We start from the raw sequence: 26,605 nt of genomic DNA, 5'->3' as shown, positions 1-26,605 counted from the left end.
TAAGCGATCGTTAGATTTAATCAGCGCGATTTACTGCAATGCTTTTTTTCCCCTTAGTTGGTCAGAACAATAGTGGATGTTACTTGTTCAGGTGACATTTCCTAATGTTGGTCATACTTCCAAAAAGTAGAATCTGTGATTGCGAATGACAGTATCCACACCGGCGGTTCTCCTCAAAACATTGGATTCATCCGCGCTGTTTCATGCCGAGGCACAATCCACGTAAAGTTGATAATTCCACGAATAACTGCAATCGCAGATTTCTAACAGAGATGGCGACAAAGAGGAAAAACTACGGACTGTAGCTTTAAATTAAATTTACAATTAAATTTAAAGGGATGGTTGATTATGATTTCACTTTTCTAACTTTAGTTAGTGTGTAATGTTGCTGTTTGAGCATAAACAACATCTGCAAAGTTACGACGCTCAAAGTTCAAAGCAAAGGGAGATATTTTCTTTTAAAGAAATCGCTATTTAAGGACTACAACAAACGGCTGGTAGAGACTACACCACATTCCTCCCGGGTTAGTGACATCACCAACCCTAGAATTTACATAAACCCCGCCCCCTGAACACGATTTATAGATTATCATGACAGAATATGCTAATCAATGACTAGAAGATAACTACACATCAGCTACATAAATTCATCAACTAACCATTCAGAAATGTCCTGTTGCTTCTACATGTCACTTCTTGAGTCTCTCCATCATTGTCCGACTCCGGTTTGAACATGAACGTTTTAGAAATTTTCAGTGCTTTTCTGTGTGAGGTAATCAAAGCTGCTAAGGACAAAAGCTGTTGAAGCTCCGCCCACTGTGCCGGGAGCAGCAGCTCATTTGGATTTAAAGGGACAGACACAAAACTGCGTTTTTGCTCACCCTCAAAAAGTGACAATTTTAACATGCTATATAAAATATCTGTGGGGTATTTTGAGCTAAAACTTCACATACACACTCTGGGGACATCAGAGACTAGGGCTGAACGATTAATCGCACTTTACATGTAATCGCACTTAAATCGATTTGGCTTATTGCGATTTTAAAATCGCAAAGGTTGCGATTATTTTTTATGCGCAGTTTGTCATTGATGTACGGCTCTGTAAACGTTGCTCCATCTGAAAGCACTACGAGTTTGAGTCACTTATAACGTGCATTTGAAAAAACAACACGCGTCAAACATATTTCCAAAACATGAGAAGCATTTATGAACCTCTTGTCCAACAACAGACATTTAATAACTCACTTCATAACGACAGTTGAGCTCCTCCTTCTGTGAGATGATGTGCCTTCTTACACAGAATAAGGCAGTCGTGTGTTTATAAGTCATGTTTAATCTAAGCGTTTCAATCTTCTGTTTATTCAGCTACAGCGATAGGGATTTCCTGGAATGATGCACATTATTGTACTTCTGCGGCGGGGCATATTTATTGTGTTTGCACCCTCTGGCGTTCAAATATTTGCGTGCAGTTTTATTGCGATTAATCATCCAGCCCTATCAGAGACTTATTTTACATCTTGTGAAAAGGGCATTATACCACCACTTTAAGTATATATTTTTTTTATACATCATGAATTACCTAAATATAAACAAACAAATACACTAAAATTTAAGTACTTGAATTGAATAACTTTTTTCAATTATAAATAATCAAACATGATGGCGGTGCATCTGTAGCACATGCCATTTAGAAGAAATATTAGCTTGAGAAATCGTTTCCAGGGTTTATTTTAGTGATCTCCAACACGTAAAAACTCACCGCTCTCTCTCTCTCTCTCTCGCTCTTCCAAACGACCAGTAATTGTCAGAGAAAGTGATGGTGGCAGATGGCTATAAAAGTGTAATTTGTTCTTTTCTTCCCCTTTCCAACAGAAAGCAGGTTCTCTATGCTCTCCTCCCACCAGCGAACACGAGGATGATGAAGGTAGTGTGGGTGAAACTCTTCCTCCCAGAACTATTAGTTCACCCATTCACTGATGTGAATCTCAGAGGAACAATGTCTGGAGGAGTGTGTGCGCTAAAAATAATCACACACTCGCACTCAACCTCCTGTGGAGAGTCTGCAGTGGTTAGAGGACTAAAGGTCTGATCAACGGTTAATTACTGGCATCAGAGCGAACCCTACAATTAACACCCCGAGAGTCAGAGCTCGTGAACGGTCATCCCGTTCCTCAGTCTGATACCTTGATTTCAGAAGTTACTTTCTGCAAGATTTCATGTGCTAATCAATTGCATTGTGCAATCTAAAAACTAAACGAACAGATCTGAACATGTCAGCACATAATTATGCCTTCGGAAAGATAACAAGGTTGACTGATTTATAGTCAGAGAATGGCAAGTCGCATTTAAGTCTGGTAATTCCACAAATATCTTTGCAATTTCACTTTTCAATTATCCTTCACTATACAAAAATCAAAATAATGGGCTTCCTGCAATTTTTCGACGAAATAAAAGCTTGATGGTTTAACGTCTGAAAATTAATTAAATATTAGTTCTGATTTTTCTAAAATGTCTTTTCAATTTCACTCCTCAATTATCAGTGGCATTAAAAAAAAAAAAAAAAAAAAAATCACGGTAACAGCATCAATGTTTTAAGATCATCCTCTACTGACAAACATGACAAAGCCTAAGATGAAGTGATAAAGAAGACGTTAACCCCTGACATATGGATAAGTCAGGATTTTTTTTCTTCTTTAAATGGAATCGTTTACTGAAACCATTTTGAAAACAAATGCACGTAGGATACATCAGGCTTTTATGGCTCATTTAGTATGATATAGTGTGATATGATAAAAACATTTCAATTTTATTCAGAGGCCCAAACTGAGCAAAAATATTAAATTTAGTGCAGATGCTAATATTTATATGGACAAAATGTAAGATGAAATTCTGATCTTTATAACAGTATAGAAGAGATACATTAAATGCATATATATATGTCGTCGCTCTTTATCTGCCAATAATGTCTTAAAGGTCCCATTGCATGGATTATGTTATTATTTTAGAATGTTTCCTGGGGTGCCCTTATAATGTTAGTATGTTTTTTAGATCAAACTTGTTATAATTTAGAAATAAAAGGCATATTTCCTAGCCTGATTTTAGCCTCTGATTTGAACGCTCTGTTTGAAGGGGCGTGTCTGCTGCGAGACTTCAGTGTAAACACCCACTGCTGTGATTGGCTGTAAGACTTCAGTGTAAACGCCCACTGCTGTGATTGGCTGCTGTGAGACTTCAGTGTAAACGCCCACTGCTGTGATTGGCTGCTGTGAGACTTCAGTGTAAATGCCCACTGCTGTGATTGGCTGACATGCTTGCATATGAAATATCTCGCATAACATGTGGAACTCTCTCGAAAACTTTTACTATTACAGCTATTATACGTTTTTACTATTACAGCTATCAAGATTAACGAATCGTGAGAAGTTTAAGTATTTAGATCTATTCCCATCACATAAAAGGTTGCAGTGATGAGCATTGAGCAGATGACAGCCTGTTGATTGCGTGAATGAAGACTGCACTCTCATTAATGCTTTCACCATTACAAACATGAGGTAAGTACAGTAAGAGCTTCGTTGTGCAGCGTAACAGCGTCATTGATTTCATAACGAGTTTTGGCAAGTGTCCAGATAAACTTGCGCTGTGTGATTGACAGCTTGGGCGATTGGAAAGGGATTGTTCTTTGATCGCTTTCTGTATATATATTAATCACAGTTTAAGTAAGATTATTTTCATCCTACTAAGAGAAACGACGTGAAGTTGATCGTTTAGTCACTGGCTTGATTTACTGATGCATAAACAGTATTGAACGTCTTTGAGAGAAAGATTATCTGTCTGAACTTGAACAATTACACATCAGAAATTCACATAACCCACTTTGGGCCAACCCACTTATATTGTGGGCCAGCAGAGAAAGGGGAGGTAACCTAAGATTCTAGATTCGCCCGTCTGAGCTTTCATTTTCTCAAAAATACCCAGGGCTTGGTTTACACCCATCAAAACGTCTAGCCACTGGGGGACCATAGGCAGGCTAGGGGAACTCATATTAAGGTTAAAAAAATTTCATGCAATGGGACCTTTAAGATGATATATATAAAAGCTTAGTTTTATGATCAAAGCTCTGTAGTTTAAAAAAATATAATGCAATGCAATGCAATGATGATTGAGAGTTGAACAAATAAACCTTCCTCAAAAGCCTGATGATATTTGAGACACATTTTAACGGATAATCAAGTAAATCTAAGTTGCTTTAGTGTTCATCTTGAAATATTACTTACAACATAAGATTTATTCTTACGTTCACTTTAGAGGAATCATTCAAATTCACAGCAAAAAGACACTGATTTTATCAGATCAATCACAATCAATGTTTTTCCCCAAATCGTGCAGCCCTAATACACACTGAATACTACTTTCTTTCAAGAATAGTTTGCAGTACGCTAGTCTGAACAGAGAGATTTAGATGTTTGGCGACATTCAGCTGTCGGCTCTAAAGCGCTTCTACATTAGCGCACGGCCAGAGAACATGTGTTCCTCAAACCGGCCTGTATTATTCATGGACTCTCTCTCTCTCTGAGTCGTGCATGGTGATGGTTTTAATGGAGCTTGTGCATTTACAGACGTTTACAGAGGGGTGGGGGGGTAGTCAGAAAGACGAGTGAATCCGATCCATTAGGAGCTCATTAATATCATCCAGCACTAACGACAGTCATCAGTCACTCCGACCCAGACTGGAAAATGTGTCCAGATCCACTAAAGGACATGCTAGTGAAAGTCTCAGTTTAGATGATAAACTTATGGGAAAATCCTGGATTGTGATTGAAATAGCAGCAAGAGGATCAGTGTGACCAGTACTTCAAATTCTCATACATTCTTGCTTTGCTTTTAAGGCGACGTACCAATCAAAAGCAAAAGAGAGAGACAACGTGCTTCTTCCTTAGATGATATATTATGCACATATAAATGGATCAAAAATACTGATCCACAGTATTAATACAATACAGCGATAACAAGAATCACTATGATGTTCATAAAGAACATGCTGATAAGACGACCAAGAAAAGGGAAACTGATGAGTTACAAAGTGTGTGTGTGTGTGTGTGACAGTGTGACACAAACATTGGTTTTTATACTGAGATCACCTTACCTCAACAAACCACTAAACCTATATTTTTACATTTCAATTAACATTGTTTAGTTTATTTTTAACCTTTTGAATTAAGTTTGCATGTCCTTATAATAATACAGAAGAAGGTTTTGCAACACTGTGAAGCCAATTTCGGCTCCATAATGCCAGTCAAGCCCTTACACACACAAACACAAAGAGCAACACATTTACACACTTATTTTTGCTTCACATTTAGTGCACTGAAGTCAGCAGAGAGCACACTTTAAAGCTTTTTATCAACAAGGCCTTTTGCAAAACAGCTTTTTGCTAAGGAGTTCAGGGTGATTGCTGAATGAATGAATAAGTTATTTTCATAGCGCTTTCATATGCACTACTGTACACCCATAGCGCTGGGGAATTCACCAGTGGGTGTTGTGTCATTCTAGGGTGTTGTGTGTGGTTGCCATGTAATTGCTATGGTATTTTGGGTGGTTGCCAAGTAACTCACCAGTGAAAACCTCACTAGCACCATTCGGGTGTTGTGTGTGGTCGCCAGGGCGTTGTTATGTGGTTGATACGGTGTTCTGGAGGTTGCTAAGATTTGCTAGGTGGTTAATAAGGTTGCTAGGTGGTTTATAGGGTGTTGCTATGAGGGTGCTAAGGTGCTCTAGGTGGTTGCTAGGGTATGGTGTGAGGTTACCAAGGCACTGATAATGTGTTCTGGTGGATGCTAGAGAGTTCACCTGTGTTGTGTGTGGTTACCAAGGCATTGCTATGCAGTTGCTAGGGTGTTCTGGGTAGTTCAAGGGTGTTGTGTGTGTAGTTATCAGGGCAGTGATGTGGTCAACTGATTGCATCACTGTGAAACATCTAATGCACAGAAATAGTTGACTGCAGAATGCTGCCATTGACCAGTCACAATGAAGCATTACAGAGCGCTGTAGAATAGCATGAATTAACACAAGAAACAACAAATAAAACCAATATGATAGTGTGAGAGAAACAGAGATCGAGAGAGAGACTTAAGTGACAGACTCAAGAGATTTCACATTACTAAAGACATCATCATAACAGCCTGTCAAAACAATCACGTCAATCTGCACCTGTCTCAGACACACACACACACACACACACACACACACACACACAACCAGCCAAAACACACACACACACACACAGAGATGACAGAAACACGCCTCTCTCTCTCTCTCTCTCTCTCTCTCTCTCTCTCTCTCTCTCAGGGTGTGTTAGATTGGAGCGAGTGATGGTCTCAGAATTCTGGAAAAAACAGATAATGAATCGGAGAGAGAGACAGACACTCTGAAAGGGACAGGAGAGACAGACAGTGTGTGTGTGTGTGTAGTTCTACAGTGAGTTTGTTGGAGGTTTGAGGCCTGAGGGTTTGATATAATGAGACTCTGATACGCGCGCACACACAGAGACACCTGAAATATTCACTCTAACACACACCGTGTTCCCACCGTACAACCCACACACCTGCCTAAAATATTAACACACACACAGCTAATGAAAGAAACAGAAGCAGCACACACAGAATCGAATCAGAGCTCATGGGATTTGGGAAGCCATTTACAACATGTTGTTTTTTTCTTCATATTTTCATATATTTTGATATAAACTACAAACACAATCACACATGACCAGACCAGACCAGGCATAACAAAAAACAAGAACATCAGAACATAATTCTGGAGAAGAAACTGAAGCACATGTGATTATTTTCCAAGTGTCAATCTCACTATCATGATGAATAGTAGGGCTTCACTGAAATCACTAATGCTTGACTTGCCAATCATCACTTCTAGGTAAAAAGAAAGTGGGCGGAAATACTGTAAGAGAGGGAAAGTAAAGGTTAAAGCAAATCCAGCCTGTAATGTAATCCAGCTATTAAAAGAGTTTTAGAGAGAGAGAGAGTGTCAACCCATGTATGAAGGCGATCAGATGACAGAAGAAAGTCCTAATTAATCCAGATGACAGGGATTATCAGATCTGACTTCTGAAACCCGGATCCCACAATCCATGAGCCTTATAATGAGATAACTGTAGACCAGAGACCAACATGAAATCCAGAGGCAGCGTGACACTACAGAACACGCCTCAAAGAGACTTAACACCACACACACACAGCAGAGATGAAACGAATGTCTTCACACTCACGCGTCTTATGGGTGGACCGTAATCTCTGGTTATGAATTATTATTGGTCACCACAGTTCGAGAGCAGCTTTGACATTTAAGTGTTAGGAAAATCACTTTGAAACTGCAGTATTGCTGAAAGCAACTTCAATGTTCAGAGTCACTATAAGTAATCTATCAGTTGGTTAACTTTCAGAGTAGTGTTACACTGGGATACAAAACATTCACTTGGTTACTGAGTGATATGTCAACTTCTGCCTCAAACAATGGCACTAGCTAAATAAATAATAGCAAATCTGGATGTCAATAACATCAAATGTCAGTGGGTCTTGTGCATCTCATGTCAAAACAAGTATATGGTATACTATATAGGAGGATACATAGAAAACATAATGTGGTTCAAAAGTTTGGGGCCAGTAAGTTTTTTTTTAAGTAATTAATATGTTTATTGTGCAATGATGCATTACATTGCTCAAAAGTGACAGGAAAAAATGTAGAATTTTACAAAATATTTATATTTCAATTAAATGCTACTGTTTTGAACTTTATATTCTTCAAAGAATACAAAAAAATGTTTCATGACACACACACACACAGTATATTTAGAAGAAAAAAACAGGCATATAGGTTTAAATCACATTAAGGTAAGTAAATAATCATTTTCGTGTGAATTGTAATTTTAATTTAGTGATGTTCCACCCCAGAATTGACACGCAGCAAAAAACAAACCATTACAAACCCACAAACTTTCTCTGACTCATTCAGGGTGTTCTGCATTCAGGCGGCGTTCTCTGGCGCTCGCTGAATGAATGCATGAACTCTCCTCCGTCTGTCCATCCCGCAGGGAGACGGGAGACAGAGATGGAGGGCTGTCAGGAGAGGATGCATTAACAGGCTTTATCTTCTAACTAGATCTCAGGGTCTCTCAGGATCTCAACGACTCTACACGTTCAGCTCTAAGTGGCATGAAGTATTCAGAAAGCCTGCGCATTTCTCTCCTGATCCTCAACGGGCCTGTGTGTTATTGTGGTAGTTTGGTGCTAAAACGCTCTCTCGATCTCTCTCTCCGCGGGGCTCGCGGGACCTCGGAGGCACGAGAGGGTGATAAAGGCATAAAAATGGCCCCTGATCTCTCGTTCCAGTTTTTCGCTCCATCGCTCCGTGTTTGCGTGTCGCAGGAAGTCGAGCTCCAGATCAGGACGAGCAATCGCACGTGGGACGGATGTTCCTCGCGACAACGAGCATCGTGTTCAACGTTAACACACACGGACAGTCATCTTCCCTTCAACACGACTCCCTCCCTCCTCTCGTCTTTCTCTTTTCTTATCTGTCACTTCTACACACTTTCATCTCTGCAGCCTGAGATCCTTTTTCTCTTTTCCGTCACTTTCAATCAGAGTGTCTGTCGCTTTGATTGCGTGCGCTCTCTCTGCGTCTGCTCACCGATCAAACACAACAGCAGCATTAAAGAGGGGGGAAATGGCACTTTGTGAACGCATGAGTTAATTAAAATTCAAAGATCGCTGTTAATTAAGCAAGTAAAGGCGTCTGAAGGCTGAGAGCGGAAAACGTGTCAGCCGCGATGACCCACGGAAGATAAGAAAGCAGAACACTGTGACGTACAAAACACAGTACACAACATCTACAGAAGTGACAAAACAAGCAGGACAAAAGTTTACAGAGAGAGAGAGAGAGAGAGAGAGAGAGAGAGAGAGAGAGAGAGAGAGAGAGAGAGAGAGAGAGAGAGAGGGAGGAAGACAGAATGATGGATAGAGCAATATGCACCGAACATTGTATAAAACACCAAGTGACCAATAGGAGACAGACAGACAAAGATAGAACGATACATAGACGGATAAACTGGATGGATAGACAGATAAATAGAATGACCAATAGAATGACAGACAGATAGATAGAACAATAGATAGAACGACTGATAGAACGACAGACAGACAGATAGATGATAGACAGAACGACAGACAGATAGACAGAATGACAGACAGACGGATAGATAGATAGAACGACAGAAAGACGGATAGATAGATAGATAGATAGATAGATAGAATGACAGACAGACAGATAGATGGATAGATAGAAAGACGGATAGATAGATAGATAAATAGAATGACAGACAGACAGACAGACAGACAGATAGATGGATAGATAGAAAGACGGATAGATAGATAAATAGAACGACAGACAGACAGACAGACAGACAGATAGATGGATAGATAGAAAGACGGATAGATAGATAAATAGAACGACAGACAGACAGACAGACAGACAGACAGACAGACAGACAGACAGACAGATAGATAGATAGATAGATAGATAGATAGATAGATAGATAGATAGATAGATAGATAGATAGATAGATAGATAGATAGATAGATAGATAGATAGATAGATAGATAGAACGACAGACAGACCGATTGATGGATGGATAGATAGATAGATAGAATGACAGACAGATGGATAGATAGAATGACAGACAGATAGATGATAGAACGACACACAGATAGATGGATGGATGGATGGATGGATGGACGGACGGACGGACGGACGGACGGATAAAGCACTCAGAGGAGTGGATGAAAAGTAAAACAAAAGCAGCTGTGATAGAGAGACAGAAAGACAAACAGATAGATGTGGCTGAATGAGAAACAGATGGATAGATGAAAACGAGAAGTGTGTCATGAATAATTGAGCAGAAACAGAGGTTGGGTTTTTAGATATAAATGTAAAAGTGGTGTTAGCAGAAACCCGTCTCACTCTCCCTGTATTTTTAATAGGTGCTCTTTAAATATTCAGGGATGCGGAGGGAGAGGAGCAGGTTAAAGCAGATGGAAATGGACAAAATGAATGAATGTCTGCAGGGAATCTCTCAAGGACTGCGTTAAGAGCCAAAGCAGCTCTGATTAGAACCCAGACAAATGGAGGAGTCGGAATATCCAGGAAGAATAATTTAGAGAGAGAGAGAGAGAGAGAGAGAGAGAGAGAGAGAGAGAGAGAGAGAGAGAGAGAGAGAGAGAGAGAGAGAGAGAGAGAGAGAGAGAGAGATAGAAAGAAAGAAAGATAGAAAGAAAGAAAGAAAGAAAGAAAGAAAGAAAGAAAGAAAGAAAGAAAGAAAGAAAGAAAGAAAGAAAGAAAGAAATAAAGAGAGAGAGAGAGAGAGAGAGAGAGAGAGAAGAAAGGTGACATATCAAACAGCAGAAATGAAAGGAGAACAAGCTACCGGGTGAAGGAAAAAAGAGAAGGAGAAATGATGAATGTTACTGGTGGAAACGCACGAATGAAATTGGGAAAGGAAAATGAGAAAGAGGTCATGAAAATGAGACGAGGGGGAACAACAACATGCATTTCCATGCAACAACAGAAGCATGGTGAAAAATTAAATGTGCCTGCAGGAAAAAACAGGACTCAAAGAGACACACACACACACACACACAAAGTAGGACTCCAGAAATTAACACACACCCTTGTGCTTTAAAGGTTGTAAATTAAGGTCAGTTTGAAATGCAAGACGCTTTAAATACCACGATTGTTAAAATGTCACTTCATTAAGACTCGCTAACAAAGAATGCTTCTTCATGCACGAGTTGTTCACTTGAGGGGGAAAAAAAGAAAGATTTCACGAATCAGACCAAACTATGCTCAACTGAAAACAAACTCAGTCAGAGTGCTGATGTAAAAATTTAATCAGAATAAATTGGAAAAGTTTCTTTAGGTGAAACAGCCGAATGCAAGTTCCTACGAAACGCTGTTTGAATTAAAGTCGACCGCAGAAACCTACTTTCCAAGGCTCTGACATCTTCAATTCGGCGAGAGTTTTGTTCCGAGGTTCAGAGTGCGTAATTATTTTTTGTCTGTTTGGGCCTGAAGCAAGAGTCAGACACCATAATCAGCGATTAAAACGGAAAAATAATATGAAAATTCTGAGAGAGAGAGAGAGAGAGAGAGAGAGAGAGAGAGAAAGAGAGAGAGAGAATCAGCATGCTGCTATCAGCTTTAGGCACGGGGCTTTAATTTCTTTGAAAATGCAAATTAGTTTCACTGCGTGTGTGCAAGCCCGTGTGCCCGTGTGTGCGTGTATAAAGTACAGTATAACTCTCCAACTTTGATGATATTTGATAACACCAAGCAAAATCTCTGATTAATCTCACAGCCGTGACATCTCCCTCAGCTTAATTTAATTGCACACGCGTAAACGCCCGACCGCGGCCCCAGATCCCGCTTTTCCGCCGCGATAAGAGCACGCGTGTGACTTCTGATATCTTGTCATCTGTATCTTTGAAGACGCATCTCTCTGTGGTTTCTCCCAGTTATTAGAAGCATCAAACGCTTGTGACATAAAATGCGCCTCTGTGAGCTTAGCGCCTGCAGGGTGCGTGGTTAAAAAAAAAAAAAAAATTTGGAATTAAAACCAATCTCCATCTCCAATCAGCGCTGCATGTTTGTGTGCATTTCTCCACATCTCCCTCGCCTGCTGGAGGAGGAAAACGCGACCATGTGACGCTTTAATATTTGAGGTGTCAAATATATGCCAAGACATGAACATTTCTCTCCTTTGTGCGGCACACTGGGTCACATTCAAATAACGCCATATGCTCGAGTGCATATGGTAAGAGACACAAATACGCACCCCGTCGCTCGCTGCTTCTTCTGTGGGTAGGTCGCATGTGGAGCGTGTGATTTATCGCTTTTCACAGTTCTTTGCCTATTTACCAGCGTTTCTCCAAATCCCCATTAGAAATCTCCTCCTCTCTTTTGCATCCTCCTAAACGGGGATAAGAATTAAAATTCACAAAAGAACACACTTTCCTCTCTCTCTCTGGAGCTCGTTTAAAAAGTGGCTAATCTCACAAAGATAAAGCGCAGATTAAACAGAGCGAGCGCAGAAACGTATCTGCGGCTCCAGCAAACATTTGAATGCAAACGAATGCTGGAACGGAGAACCGGCGGCCGCACAAAGGCACAGACGGCTTGCTCGATAATCTGTTGCGTTTGGCAGAGCCGGTGAGGCCAATGAACAGATGTGTTTGAGGGTGATAAAGAAGGTATGAATGCGCAAAACAACACGTTATGCAACCCGAAATGCGAGAAGAGGGTCAGAAACGAGCTTGGAAGGACTGACAGACCAAACTTCACCTTCAAGAAAAAGATGGGCACCTTAACGCATTAAACGCTGTTTCTAGAAAGCATTAAAGATAATGCGACTATCACAAAAACACATTATGGGGCATTCGGAAAAACAGCTTCAAAAACAAGACGAGATCCACAATGCGCACAGAATACTGAAGTACAAAGCACAACAGAAGTGGACCGTACAGCGTCTCTGTGCCGTGCATTAACCTCAACGTGAATGAAAGAGCCAGATGTGAGATTATGCATTCACTCGAACTCTCTTCACACAGCAAAAACACAAAGAAATCTCATTCATCCATTGGAACCTCAAACCCGAGCTGAATGCATTACTGGGCGCGATCACAGAGGCATTTCATTAGTGCTGTTTGCTCATTTGATGGGTTATCTGAACAAACTCCTCACACTGATATTCAACTTTGGTGCACAACTCGTCGACACGAACGACACCTCGAACTACGTGGCTTGTGGCGTCTTTAACGATTTTAAAAATCATTTTTTTTGTTAAAGGTGTGGTATAATGCCCTTTTCACAAGATGTAAAATAAGTCTCTGATGTCCCCAGAGTGTGTGTGTGAAGTTTTAGCTCAAAATACCCCACAGATATTTTTATATAGCATATTAAAGCTGTCACTTTTTGAGGGTGGGCAAAAACGCACCGTTTTGTGTCTGTTCCTTTAAATGCAAATGAGCTGCTGCTCCCGGCACAGGGGGCGGAGCTTCAACAGCTTGTGTCATTTTACCTCACACACACATGCACTGAAAATTTCTAAAACTTGTAGCCTTTTATGTTCAAACCGGAGTTAGACAATGATGGAGAGACTCAAGAAGAAGTGACGACAGACAACATTTCTGAATGGTTAGCTGATGAATTTATGTAGCTGATGTGTAGTTATCTTCTAGTCATTGATTAGCATATATTCTGTCTTGATAATCTATAAATCGTGTTCAGGGGGCGTGGTTTATGTAAATTTTAGGGTTGGTGATGTCACTAACCCAGGAGGAATGTGGTGTAGTCTCTACCAGCCGTTTGTTGTAGTCCTTAAATAGCGATTTCTGTAAAAGCAAATATCTCCCTTTGCTTTGAACTTTGAGTGTCGTAACTTTGCAGATGTTGTTTATGCTCAAACAGCAACATTACACACTAACTAAAGTTAGAAAAGTGAAATCATAATCAACCACCCCTTTAAGTGAAATAAAGCTGAAATAATATAAAACAAAGCAACTTCCTGGAAACCAATTACATAAGGGTTGCAACGGATCGCAGTTGATCAGTGATCCGTACGGATGCAGGCCCCGCGGTTCGGCACGCGTGTGATGCGTGGATTAATTGCCATCATAGAGTGAAGGTTTGTTATTTGAACGTGTTTTGCCTTGCCGGTTTACACATTCAAGCGATTTTAAACGCAGAAGAAGAGGCGAAAACCAGGACTCGTTAGAGAGAGAGAAGAGAGGCACGTTTCCCCAAAATGTCAAAATACCCGTCTCAGCAAATATACCTTCAGTTATGTCTTAAATGTACGTAAACAGAGAAAGAAACCAGATGTGTACCAGTATATTCGGCCCGTGCATTCAGTCTTAAAGTGACAGCACCCTAACAATTCTGATGCTGTCTGTGTCATGTTAATAAAACAACAAAATACAGCTTTAACAAAGATTTATCCATATTTAATTTCTACAGTGAACACAATAGTGTTATTTTACATTATTACATTTCTGTACCTGAATGCTATAGAGTTTGCAATTTTGGTATTTACTATTAATCTATGCTTGTAATTCGTGTATTTGTTCTTATTTTATTACTGACTGTTCACTTGCCTTTCATAATGTTTGAACTTTGGAAAAAAAACTTGAAGTTTTTGCTGTGGTATCAAAGTATTTCAAGTGAGCTTTAAGCAATAAATGAAAAGCAAAGTTACATCCATATTTTTAGTACAGACCTTATTCAGAGCAGTGACATGAGTCATAACAGGTATGAAAGTGAGGCTTTGAGGGATAGACTGTATAAAGCTCCTAGATCACATCATTTTCCACAGCTCATGTTGTCTGGAGTTTAACGGTCTACTGTAATGTCTAGGAAATATATTTTTGCAGCGTTTCGTCAACAGAACAATCCAAAAGCACACTTAATAACAGTTCAACCCACTGAAGAGATGCTTGTCTGTTCCTCACAGCCTCACTTTCATTCAAAGATGGCGCTGCTGTGAATAAGGTCTATACGTCGACCGTCCACGTTCAGCGGGACAATTTTTGTGGACGGTGCGCGTACAACAGCGCATGCGCAATGTGAATGTTGAGACCGAATGATGATGTACAGTGCAGAAGTCGAAGAAGAGAGCGTAAAGAGAGATACAAAAAATGCGGGTGATGCGGAACGTGGAAAATGAAGTACACCAGGGGCCGGTTTCACAAAGATAGACTTTGACTATGGCTTAGATATAGTAGATAGTCATCAGACCGTTGCACAAAGCACTTAAGACTCTGACTATACACTGCAATGCATTGTGGGTAAAATAAGACACGTTTCAAAACAAAAAAACATGGCTGATCAAGTAAGCGCATTCAACCGCTCAGTGCCGTTTACCCCAGCGGAGAATATGTGTTTGTTGGAGGAGTATAACAGTTACAAGGACATTTTACTTGGGAAATTTAGCGGAGAATGTAGTAACAAGAAGAAATGTTTCAATTATGAGCCATTTTCCCTTTTCTTTTGGCTGTAATGTAACTGATTGTTACTGCTGGTTGCCAAGGTAACAGAGTCTTAGACCTAAGTTAGCCTGGGGGTAAGGTTTCTAATTGTGTTGGTCTAAATTAAGTCCGTCTTTATTTTTGTGAAACAGTCTATCTTGCATTAGACTAAGCAAATTTTAGACTTGTCTAACACTATAGACCGGTCTAAAATGGCTTTGTGAAACCGGCCCCAGGGCCTTTAGACAAACCAACCACAACACTCTTATCACAGCAGTGTTCAGATTTCTTCTAAAAAAAGTGCAAATCTAGTTCTTTTAATAGAAATCAAATTACCAACGTGAAATCCGACTAATATTAGTTGTAAACAAACACACTTCTTCAACATTAACAGCATTAATTTCACGCAGGGAGAAAATTCATCTTATTCTCCCACGACAGTTTCAGCAATTTACTCTCCCCGAGACTCTGGATGTGATTTATGGTCATTATTATTGTGTTCACAAGAGATTTTCCATTTGCCTCATGAGAAAGTTCAACAAAACTCAAACTTGGGTACAACCAACGAGGTCTCGAAGTGCAACAACAACAACGAATGATTCCCTCTGTTTCTCCATCCGTTACTAAGCAAATGCTGTCTTAAAATTGTGATATTCTACACTTATGAAACATGCACGTTTACAGCTGAAATTGAGTTTGTTTCATACTTGGTGTGAACTTAGAATAAACAGAACAATATTGTGCGTTTGAGTGGACACTAATATAGTTAGCATTCTTGATGTAAACGGGGCTAACACAGTTATTTAGCGGTTTATTAATGTAAAGCTGTATAAAGTGTTATATAAATAAATGTGACGAGACTTTCAAGGGAGTTTTATGTGACTATTTTCCACCGAAAAATAGTTAAAATGTTAAAATGAACTTGTTTTAACTATTTTTTTTTTTTTCAGTTTGTGTGGAGCGGAGGGAAAACTTTAAGTCCTTAAAGTCTTATTTCAAAAAGTGTCAAGAAAAATCCTGTTTTCATTTATATGACTCCTTTTCATTATCAGTTATAATAGGAAAAGCGAAACGTATGAACGCGCAGATAACCAGATGGAGAGAGAGAGAGAGATTGATGCAGGAGAATAAAACGGTAGGAAGAACATTCCGAAGATATTACGGAAGTCCTTTTACTTCGTATAGGCCGGTCAAGAGCAATTTCCTACATCCCACCAGCTGAGCCGCACAAAACTGCTTCCAATATAAGAGAACGACAGACTCTGAGGGACCGTAAAGCAGCAGTTAATGGCACAAAACCACACCACTGAGATAAGAACAGCCCGTATAAACAGACACGCTCATATCAGCGCACTTCAGGGAACCTCTGGGTTTATGAGGACATTAAGACCTGACTTTATATCTGGGCTTTTGGGAATCGTTGAAGCAGGTGGTCCATTCTGAAGACTGTTTTATGAAGGACACATTAAGATTGAGACCCTTCTAGACAAACACAGCAGATGAGCAATGTGTTCCAACCGCCCGTGAGGACCAAAACAAGAAGGTATTAAGAGAATTTTATGAAGGATTTAGACATGACGGTCTTCTGGGGACACAAAATATGAGAACAGCGAGATATGAGGACAGAATGTACCAGAATCAACTGAAAAGAATAATCATATTTCACCCCAAACTAAAAAAAAAATAATAATAATAGCAATATTTGGCTTAAAAGAGAATGTGGACTATTTGCAGGACCAGTACAATATTTGTTGTGACAATTTAGCACATTTCCCCCAATATTACCGTATTCGTTATATGGGCATTTGGAATCTTTTTGTAATTTATTGATTCTAATTAGATTCTCATTACTGTTAAACAGATTTTTTTTTTTTTTGAAAAATTCTAAATCAAAGCTCAGTGTCAGGAATATTGGATCCAGTCTCTTTAAAATAAATGAATAAAAATTAAATAATAATAATAATAATAAATAATAATAATAATAATAATAATAATTATTATTATTATTAAAAAGTAATAAAAACAACATTAATATATTGTAATATTATTAAATACTTAGTAATGATGAACATACATACATACATACATACATACTTTTTCCCCTTTAGGTTTTGGGGTAAATATGAGGTTTTTGAGAACCAAGAACTTTCTGCTACTGTGTCTTTTAAAACTTCTGTGTGTAAATTCCCTCTATAACTGCCAAACCTCCGCATAGATTCAGGATGAAGCGTTTAAGACATTTTGTTTTATGTAAGTGGGGCTCAATTAACATTCTACTGAGACACGAGGTGGACGACAGCAAAACACCCTGTCGACCTTTAAAAGTTGAACGCCTTCACTACAAATGAGTGAGCAAATGAGGGTCAAGCTGGAAGATATCGATCTAAACGGCGTCAAAGTACCAATACAAATTATGGATCTGTCTTTCTGAAACACTCATTTGTGATTTAGAGATTACCAAAGGCAATAATTTCACACACTAGTAAGTCTCACATTAACATATTTACCCCTGGCTTCACAGACAAGATTTAGGTCTGGTCCCAGACTAAAATGCATGTTTGAGCTGTTTTAACTTAAAGCAAATTGCACGGACAAATCTTAAAATATACCAGTGTCATTGGTTTGTCTTAAGATGCACATCAGTAATGTGTTTTTCTAAGGCATGTTTATAAAAGCTACTTAAATGTCCTACTTTGGCTAATCCTGCTGCCAGTTGCATAAACAGCCATTATGTTAAGACTGTCTTATGAATCATTATGTCCAACTAGCAGTTAGTTAAGGGTAATCTTTCTTTTCGGTATCAAATTAGGCCAATCTATGTTTTTATGCAACTGACTTAAAGTTATATTAGCAGTTTATGCAACTGGCTTAATCTAGGCCGCGTCTGTGAAACCAGGCCATAATGTTTAACACTTTTGGCTAATGTCTTAAGTCTTCCCCCATAGTCAATGAAATACTAACTGAGAGACGAGTCAAAATAGTTTTCAATCATCTCAAAATAGCAAATATTGTAGATTTTTTGTCCGGCTGATATTCAAGTTCAAGTCAAGTCAAATGTATTTGTACAGTGCTTTTTACAACACGAATTGTGTCAAAACATCTTTACAGAATATCATGATGTTAATTTAATATTTATAATAGGGCTGTGAAAAGATTAATCGCGATTAATTGCATCCAAAATAAAAGTTTGTTTACACATATGTGTGTGTGTGTACGGTGTATAATTATTTTGTATATATAAATACACACACATGCATGTATATATATTTAAGAAAAGTGTGTTATTTATATTTATATATACACACACACACAGTATATACATGCAAATATTTCTTAATTATGTACATGCATGTGTGTATTTATATATACAAAATAATTATACACCGTACACACACATATATATTATGTAAACACAAACTTTTATTTTGGATGCGATTAATCGCAATTTATCTTTTCACAGCCCTAGTTTATAATAACTTGATATCTATATGCCTTATAGACCTTATGCACTAGAGGAACAAGTGCGCAGCCATCTTTAGAATATTGTGTTTGAACTTGCATTTTAATTAGCTTGTGAAGTGGATTTACTTATTGTAGAGTTAATGAAAGTTATCATGAGCATTGTAATGTTTGAAGCTGATGTCATTACAAATGTAGACCGGAGAGATTTTAAAACGAGCGGTTTATTCATAAATCCGTCATAAGATCTTACCTTCATGTGGTGGAAACACAAACCAGAACACAACAAGCGCAGCGTTGAAAATGGGCGGAGCTACAGATGATCTATAGTCACATTAGTCTGGCTATAATTCAAGTTCATGACTAATACAGTGAGATCAGAAGGAAGCACAGAAAACAGCAAGAGTCGTACATTTGCATCCCACTCTTTTGGTTGAGATGTATGTGTGTGTCCTCTGCTGTCACACTTGTGGCTCTGGGTCTATAACTCTTAAGTGAGTCTGGACAGCAGGGACTGATATGAGACGAGACCAGCCGCAAGTGTGTGTGTGTGAGATAATAAAGTAGGTCGGAGTATACATCAGAGGAGGAGACGTACGCGTGCTCGTGTTTGTGTGTGTGAGAGCAGAGGTGAGTGGCTGAACGAGATCCTGAGAGACTCAGCTGGTCTCCGTGGAGACGGGAAAAGCAGGACACCAGCGAGACGGAGAGAAACATTAAAACACTCACAGAGAGAAGCCAATCAATAACACACACAACAAACCCGACTCGCTTTTAAACGCAGAAATGGAAGGAAAATTGCAGGAAAATAAAATCGAGAAATCTCTCTCTCTCTCTCTCTCTCTCAAAACTCAAATAGCCTCTATAAAAATGCCTCAGCATTTGGCTTAGAAAATGCAGAAATGAGTCTCTGGCCTGCACATGCACCGATATAAACGTGATCAGAGAAAGCAATCTACATTTTTATATCTTTCAATGAAGTAGAGCGGTGATAGCCTGCAGAAAACGCACTGCCAGGCCGTTGCTACACTGTTCTGGGTGGTTGCTAGGTGGTCTGAAGTCTGTAGATATGCTTTGAGTCTTTGCACCCTATTTAAACGATCTGAAACGCAAGTATCAAACGCGAAACGGAAGTAACTTTGTGGGCGGATCTCGCAAATCTAAAATGGGTTGGTCTGAAGTAGCTTCATTACTCATAGGTGTGGTTTGTGCGGAACGTGAAATAAACCAATCAGAGCATCATCTCACATTCCCTTTAAGAGCAGGCGCGCTTGTTCCATGGCAGATTGCTATTATAACGGCGGATTTGCCAGGCGCACGCCAGGAGCGGTTAACAGCTGAGGAGACCGATGTTCTCGTAAGGGCCGTAAAACACAGAGAAGTGACATTGTATGGGGATGGGAGAAACACACACAAATTAGCTTCGGTTAAACAGGCGTATGATCATTTGGGTAAATGTGTAAGCTAGATTTATGCCTATTTTTTCACATCTTCATGGACACAACAACGATTTCCCTCGTGTGGAATATTTTTCCTTGTAATTATGTATGGTTTGCAAAAATGTGAACGGCTGCGTCTGTGTGTAGATGAGAGAAGCAAAGTGTATGCGCGTTGTGCACACGCTACATTATGGCCAAGCATGCGCCCTTAAAATAGCATCTGAACGTGCCACTGACTTTAGACTAGGGTTTTCCTGGTCAGTGGCGGAATTGTTTTCTGAAACTGCAAAATAGCACCAGGGAACGTTTGTGCCGGAATTCGCCTCCTCTTTTCGCTGAACCGCCCCCGGGAGCGCAAGTTCATTCCCTAATTTACAGACGTGCTTCTGCCGAGGGAAAAGTCCGCTGTGCGTCGGGTGCAAAATATGAATGATACATGCGTCGGTGTACAAAGTCAATTGTGCTGGGTGCAAGATAGGGCCCTTTGAATGTACATCCGTGGGATTTTTTTCCTTGTTTTTTAGGTCCAGCAGGTGAAAATGGAGCGTCTGATGACTTAAAGTAACAGCAAACATGAATGGATTAATCATTCATGACAAGTTCAATGCTGAACTAACCGGATGTGAAGTGATGTCACTAGCAATATAAGCTATTTCTTCCATGTTAATCAGCCCCAAATCTATACTTCTGCTATAAATTAATCCTCAAAATGGACTTTATGGACTGACAAACATTGGATATTAACAAATCCTTTAAGTTTTATGGGAAAAACCATCACAAAAGCCAAGAAAACACAAGGTATGTGTTGCATTGTGAGCGTGAACGACACATCACAGCACATGCAGAGATGGATTTCAACACATTATCTGTGTGTTGTCATATCCCTATTTGCAATCAGGATGCGTTCAAATCACTAACGCTGAAAATGAGCAACAGTAACTGTGATGGAACAAACACCCTCGGAATGGAAGAGGAAGATAATGTGCTTGAGGTCCTGTCAAATTAAATCAACAATCATTGGCGTGACCTCGCTGAAGAGGTCATCGACCTGCGACCCCACCGTCAGCAGAGGTCAGAGGTCAGCTCTGGCTGTCGGTGGCGTCCTTTCGCTCGGCTGGAGAGAGTGATGTGACTGGAGGAGAGAGAGAGAGAGATACGGCTGCGGCCGTCTGATGGAAAATAACTGCTCAAGGACACACACACACACAAGCTCGTGTTTTACGGACAGGATCGGACAGATGGAAGATCTGAAAAGGGCAGCATTCATTTACAGTCAGATATCAGAAAAGGTTATCCTACATCAACTCAGACAGCTGGACGCGCGCACGCACACACGCACACACACACACACACACAGCGAGCTCAGGTGGTCCTGAGGAAAACAGCTGCCAAAGATGACATTTCAAGGTTTCGTTTTCCATATTCAAAACAGAAAACACTGTCTGTGTGTGTGTGTTTGAGATAGAGAGAGAGAGACTGCGGCGGATGCATGACAACATCACACTCTTTGAAGGTCATTTGCTGAAGGACGAAACCACATACACAGGCCTAAAAAAAACTCACACACACCTTGTTAAAGTTGACAGTGCTGTATATCGTATCAGATATAAATATGCAATAAAACTGTAAAGGCCACTCTTAGAGGACAAAGAGCAGGTGGCAGGAAACACACACACACACATCTGACACTTGCTTCTTGCTCATTTCTAATTCATGAGGGGCTTTTGCATACAGTCACCGAAAATATGACATCCAGGCGAATCTCAGGAAACCCTTCAAGAACATGTGCAGGTCATATTTCAAACCAAAATATGATGGGGAAAAAAAAGAAAGAATATTTTTGTGAAATCTTTTTTTTTTTTGCATTGTTATGCTTTTATACTTTTGTTATTGCTTTGTTTGTTTGTTTTTTTGTTATGAAATTGTAAGACATTTAATTGTATTCAATCTCATATTTTTATTCAATTGTCTTTCCGCATAACGTGTTGTTTAATTGTATTTTACAGAGTTAATTATTGTTTTTCTTTTCTCTAGTTTTTAAGCTTAATAACATTTGGCAAAGGGACTGCCAATGAAAACTAGCCTTTGGGCTAATTTGGGTATTTATATTCATGAATGTTGATTAATGTACATTGTCTCTTTATAAAAATAAAAAAAAACTGTTTTCATGAAATTCACGCTCCCTTTCGCTAAAATCTGTCTCGGTCATCATTAGACTCAGTGCCGGTCCTGATGTTGTTCTCTACACTGAGATGACAGTCATCTCTTCCACATCCCTGTTTGACCCAGTACCCCGAGGAGAGTCTCAGCAGACACACACACACACACACAGATGCGCAAGCACAGAGCAAGGGGCATCTCTTACCTTTAGAGGCTGTGTTCAGAGAAGGAGAGAGAGAGAGAGAGAGGTTTAATGTGTGATGTGTGTGAGATGTGTTTGTGTGATGTGACTGGAGGATGGATCAACTCACTCTTGGTCTGTGTGGAGAAGGTCAGAGTGAGTTTGGCAAACAGCTCCTTGTTCTCATAGCGCTCCTCCTTCGCCTTCACCCAGAAACTGCTCTCAGAAAGATCCTCCGCTGCGATCTAGCACGACATAAAACACTCGTCAGCGCCTTCATCCCTTTCATTCTACTTTATCCATTCACCCACTTCATGTGCTTTCAGCTTTTCTTTTCATTCATCCATCCTCCAACCAGCACACGTAGTCCATACATTTGTCTATTCATCCATCCAATTCATATATCAACAATAATCCATTCAATTACACTTCCATCTTTCAATATTTGAATCTTTTCTCCAAATAATTCTTTCAAATGCAGAAAAAAGGACAACTAGAGACCAGTGTTTTTTAAGTATTATTTATATACTATTATAGCATTATATAAATAATATAGAAAAATAATGAATAGTATAAATAATAGAATAAATAAACACTGCAAGAGACAAAAATGTACCAGATACAAAATTTTGTGGAGATCAAACCCCAAAACAGAAAGTTCTGGTTCTAAAATCTGACTGGATGAGCCAAATGTGTTGCTGTTGTAATTGGCTGACACACACACACACACACACACACACACACACACACACACACACACACACACGTTGTATTCTGTCTTAATGTAGCATGTTTTTTAACAACAACAAACACATTACAGCTGAGCTAATGACACTTAATGGATGAACTGCTTTGTGTGATTTTTATTATTGTTAATGCTTTTATGTAGTGATATTGTGCTTAACAACATCCATCAATCAAGGTAAAAAAAAAGAAAAAAATAAGGGTAGCGCTCGGGCTCGAGCGGCTTATTGCTTTAACGCGGTCCTGGTCTCTGGACAATATCATTACGTAGACACCGCTGATATGATCGTTCGGCTCAAATGTGTTTCTCCATCCTTTATGGACGCTGCACTGATTTAATGGACCGCAGATTGTGATTCTGGAGTCCGGGGCTTTATTTTACCCCCATTCGAGAAGATGAAACGCCACTGAGCGCTTTCTCACAGTCTCAACGCATAACCTCATTTACACAGAAGAAAAGCGCTGCAAGTCTTGGGAGTAAAATGAGTTTAACAGCAGTGAACAGGCTGTCAGGATATCAGTGCTAACCGCCTTCAGACAGCAAGCAAAGACAGAATGAGAAATGTAGAACAAGGATTAGAGGAAGAGAGAATATGATAATAGACAGAGAATAAAAGAGGGTGAAACTCATTAAAACGGATCCCGATTTTACGCACAAAAGAGAGAAAGGCGACGCGCCCCCGATGCACACTGGGACGGCCAGACAAAAAACTGCTCCATCCTTTTGTAATTCTCTCCTCCTCTCAATCTCTCGCTGTTAATGCACATTGCACAAAGCTTTTTAACGTCCATCATTCTGTCTTTTACGGCCCCGCGACTCGGTTATCTCGTTTATGGCTGGGCGAGGATTTATTTCAGACCTCTGGAAATATTTAATACATATTTTTTATAGATTTATATACATTACTGTTCTTTTAAACTTTGTTAATCAAAGAATCAATTCAAATGTTCAGAATTGATGATAATAATAATAAAGAAATGTTTCTTGAGCATCAAATCATCATATGTGACCCTGGACCACAAAACCAGTCACATGGGTAAATTTTTCAAAATTGAGGTTTATATATAACCTGAAAGCTGGAAAAATAAACTTTTCATTGATGTATGGTGTGTTATGATAGGACAATATTTGGCCGAGATACGACTATTTAAAAATCTGGAATCTGAGGGTGCAAACAAATCGAAACATTGAGAAAATTGTCTTTAAAAGTTGTTCATTTATGTTGGCGATTGTGCTGCATTCACTCACAAAAATACATGTTTTATATATTTACGGCAGGAAATTTACAAAATATCTTCATGGAACATGATCTTTACTTAATATCATAAAAGAAAAATCGATAATTTTGACCCATACAATGTGCTGTTGGCTATTGCCACAAATATACCCGTGCGACATGTGACTGGTGACGTGATCCAGGGTCACGTATTAGAATGATTTCTGAAGGATCATGTGACACTGAAGACTGGAGTAATGATGCTGAAAATTCAGCTTTGATCACAGAAATAAATTTCATTTTACAATATATTCAAATAGAAAACCGCTATTTTAGATAGTAATAATTTTTCACAATATCACTGATTTTACTGTATTTTTGATCAAATAAATGCAGCCTTGAAGAGACGTTTAAAAAACCCTGACCCCAAACTTTGAACGGCAGTGTATTTGCTCTGAAATATATTAAAACATGTTTTTCTCCAGTCAGAGGAACAATTATTTCAACCAACAGCCACTGCAGCCAATTAGATACAAAATAATCCGTGCATGAATGAAAATGCAGTAAAAACGTATTTCAAATTATCAAGGCCTGTTTTCCACACCGTTTCTCACTTAATGCACTCAAGAAAGAACACAGCATTTCATCCTCTTCATTTATATGCACCGCTGTAACAACACATAGCAAGAAACAGAAATATTATTAACCACGAATGAGAGTTTTGCATCAATCAGTGATGGGAATCAATCACAGAAAGGACCCCCGCCTTTAAAACACGTGTCTCTCTCACACTCGTACAGAAGCAGGACAAGGTTCTGTATAAAAGGTAATCTTTGGGAAACCTAAAAAGGATAGTTAAATTATCCCATGATTTACTCGCCCTCAAGCCATCCTAGGCGTATATGACTTTCTTCTCTCAGCCGAACACAATCAGAGTTATATTAAATAATATCCTGGCTCTTCCCAGCTTTGTAATGGCATTAAATAGTGCCAGAGTTTTTGAAGCTCCAAAAAACGCATCCATCCATCCATCATAAAAGACTCCAGTGGGTTAATAAAGGCCTTCTGATACGAAGAGATGGGTTTTTGTAAGAAAATATCCATATTTAAAACTTTATAAACTCTAATCACCGGCTTCGGACAAAAACCCATCGCTTCGTATCAGAAGGCCTTTATTAACCCACTGGAGTCTTTTATGATGGATGGATGGACGCGTCGCTTCAATGGAAAGCTTTATATTATTCAATATAACTCTGATTGTGTTCGGCTGAAAGAAGAAAGTCATATACACCTATGGGCTTGAGGGTGAGTAAATCATGGGATAATTTTCATTTTGAGGTGAACTATTCTTTTAAAAATTACATTAGTATTATTGCAATTTTCACAATGCTACTTAATCTAATAACGCTAGCAAAATCATCATAAATACATTGGTGTTTTGAAACTAATCGGCCAGACCCTGCAAGAATGTACACCTGGAAATTGTGTCTGAATTTGCGTAAAGTATGTGTGAATGTGTGGCATTCACAGTCAGCATGCTTGATGACTCTAACCTCCATTTCCACTGGAATGTGAAAAGAAACAAAAATCTGAGAGGAGAGGAAGAGAAAAAGAGATATATAAGGGGAAAGCAGAGGAGGCAAAGAAAGGTTAGGACACGGAGACAAGGTACAACCTCTAATGATACAGCAGCATCTAATTACCCAGAGAGAGAGAGAGAGAGAGAGAGATAACAAGACTAGTCTGAGAGCATGAGAGGGAAGCCAAAAAAACGTTAATTTAAATTACAAAATAATGCTGTCCTTTTTACCAGCAATTTAATTATCTTTCAGAGACGCAGTCAAAAGACACAGGCTTATTAAAAAGCTATTTCACTGACATCCTCAAAGAGCCCTAACCACTGAGACTCTAAACACTCATGAATTCCACTGAAGCCATTAAAGAGTAGCTTTAGGCAAAAAGGAGACAGGACCGGTTTGATGTTTTTACTCTTGTGGAGGGCGAGGGAAAGAGAGAGATCAGAGGAGGAGAGGAGCGTGTTCATGATCAACAGCTCATAGTCACCCATGATTCACTGCTGCACACGGGACGCGCGTCACTTACAATGCAAGTGGGCGACATACGGCTACAGTACAACAACAACAAAAAAAACTTTCGTCTTGTTTCCCCATATCTAAACTATGGTCAACTTACTTGAGGAGCAAAACTGCATTAGTCTTGTTTTTACAGAATGTATCTTAAACTGGCAACGTTTTTTTCTCATTTTAAGTCTAAATCAAACAATTTTAATTTTAATTAAAATACATTAAATGGGTA

The 26,605-nt window shown here is 39.2% G+C and overlaps 1 protein-coding gene across 2 annotated transcripts in view; it reads right to left on the bottom strand.

Moving 5' to 3' along the window:
- diaph1 (diaphanous related formin 1) overlaps positions 1 to 26,605 on the bottom strand; it is a 113,024-nt gene that overhangs the window by 33,065 nt on the left and 53,354 nt on the right. For both annotated transcript variants that reach the window (XM_084430594.1, XM_084430595.1), the window contains one exon: positions 22,459 to 22,573. In XM_084430594.1, coding sequence (XP_084286720.1) covers positions 22,459 to 22,573 — 115 coding nt within the window. The remainder of the gene's footprint in view (positions 1 to 22,458; positions 22,574 to 26,605) is intronic.

This window comes from Rutilus rutilus, assembly GCF_951802725.1.
Source record: "Rutilus rutilus genome assembly, chromosome: 14".
NCBI lineage: Eukaryota > Metazoa > Chordata > Actinopteri > Cypriniformes > Leuciscidae > Rutilus > Rutilus rutilus.
The sequence above is the reverse complement of the archived record's forward strand: the minus strand, read 5'-3'. Positions and strand labels throughout refer to the sequence as shown.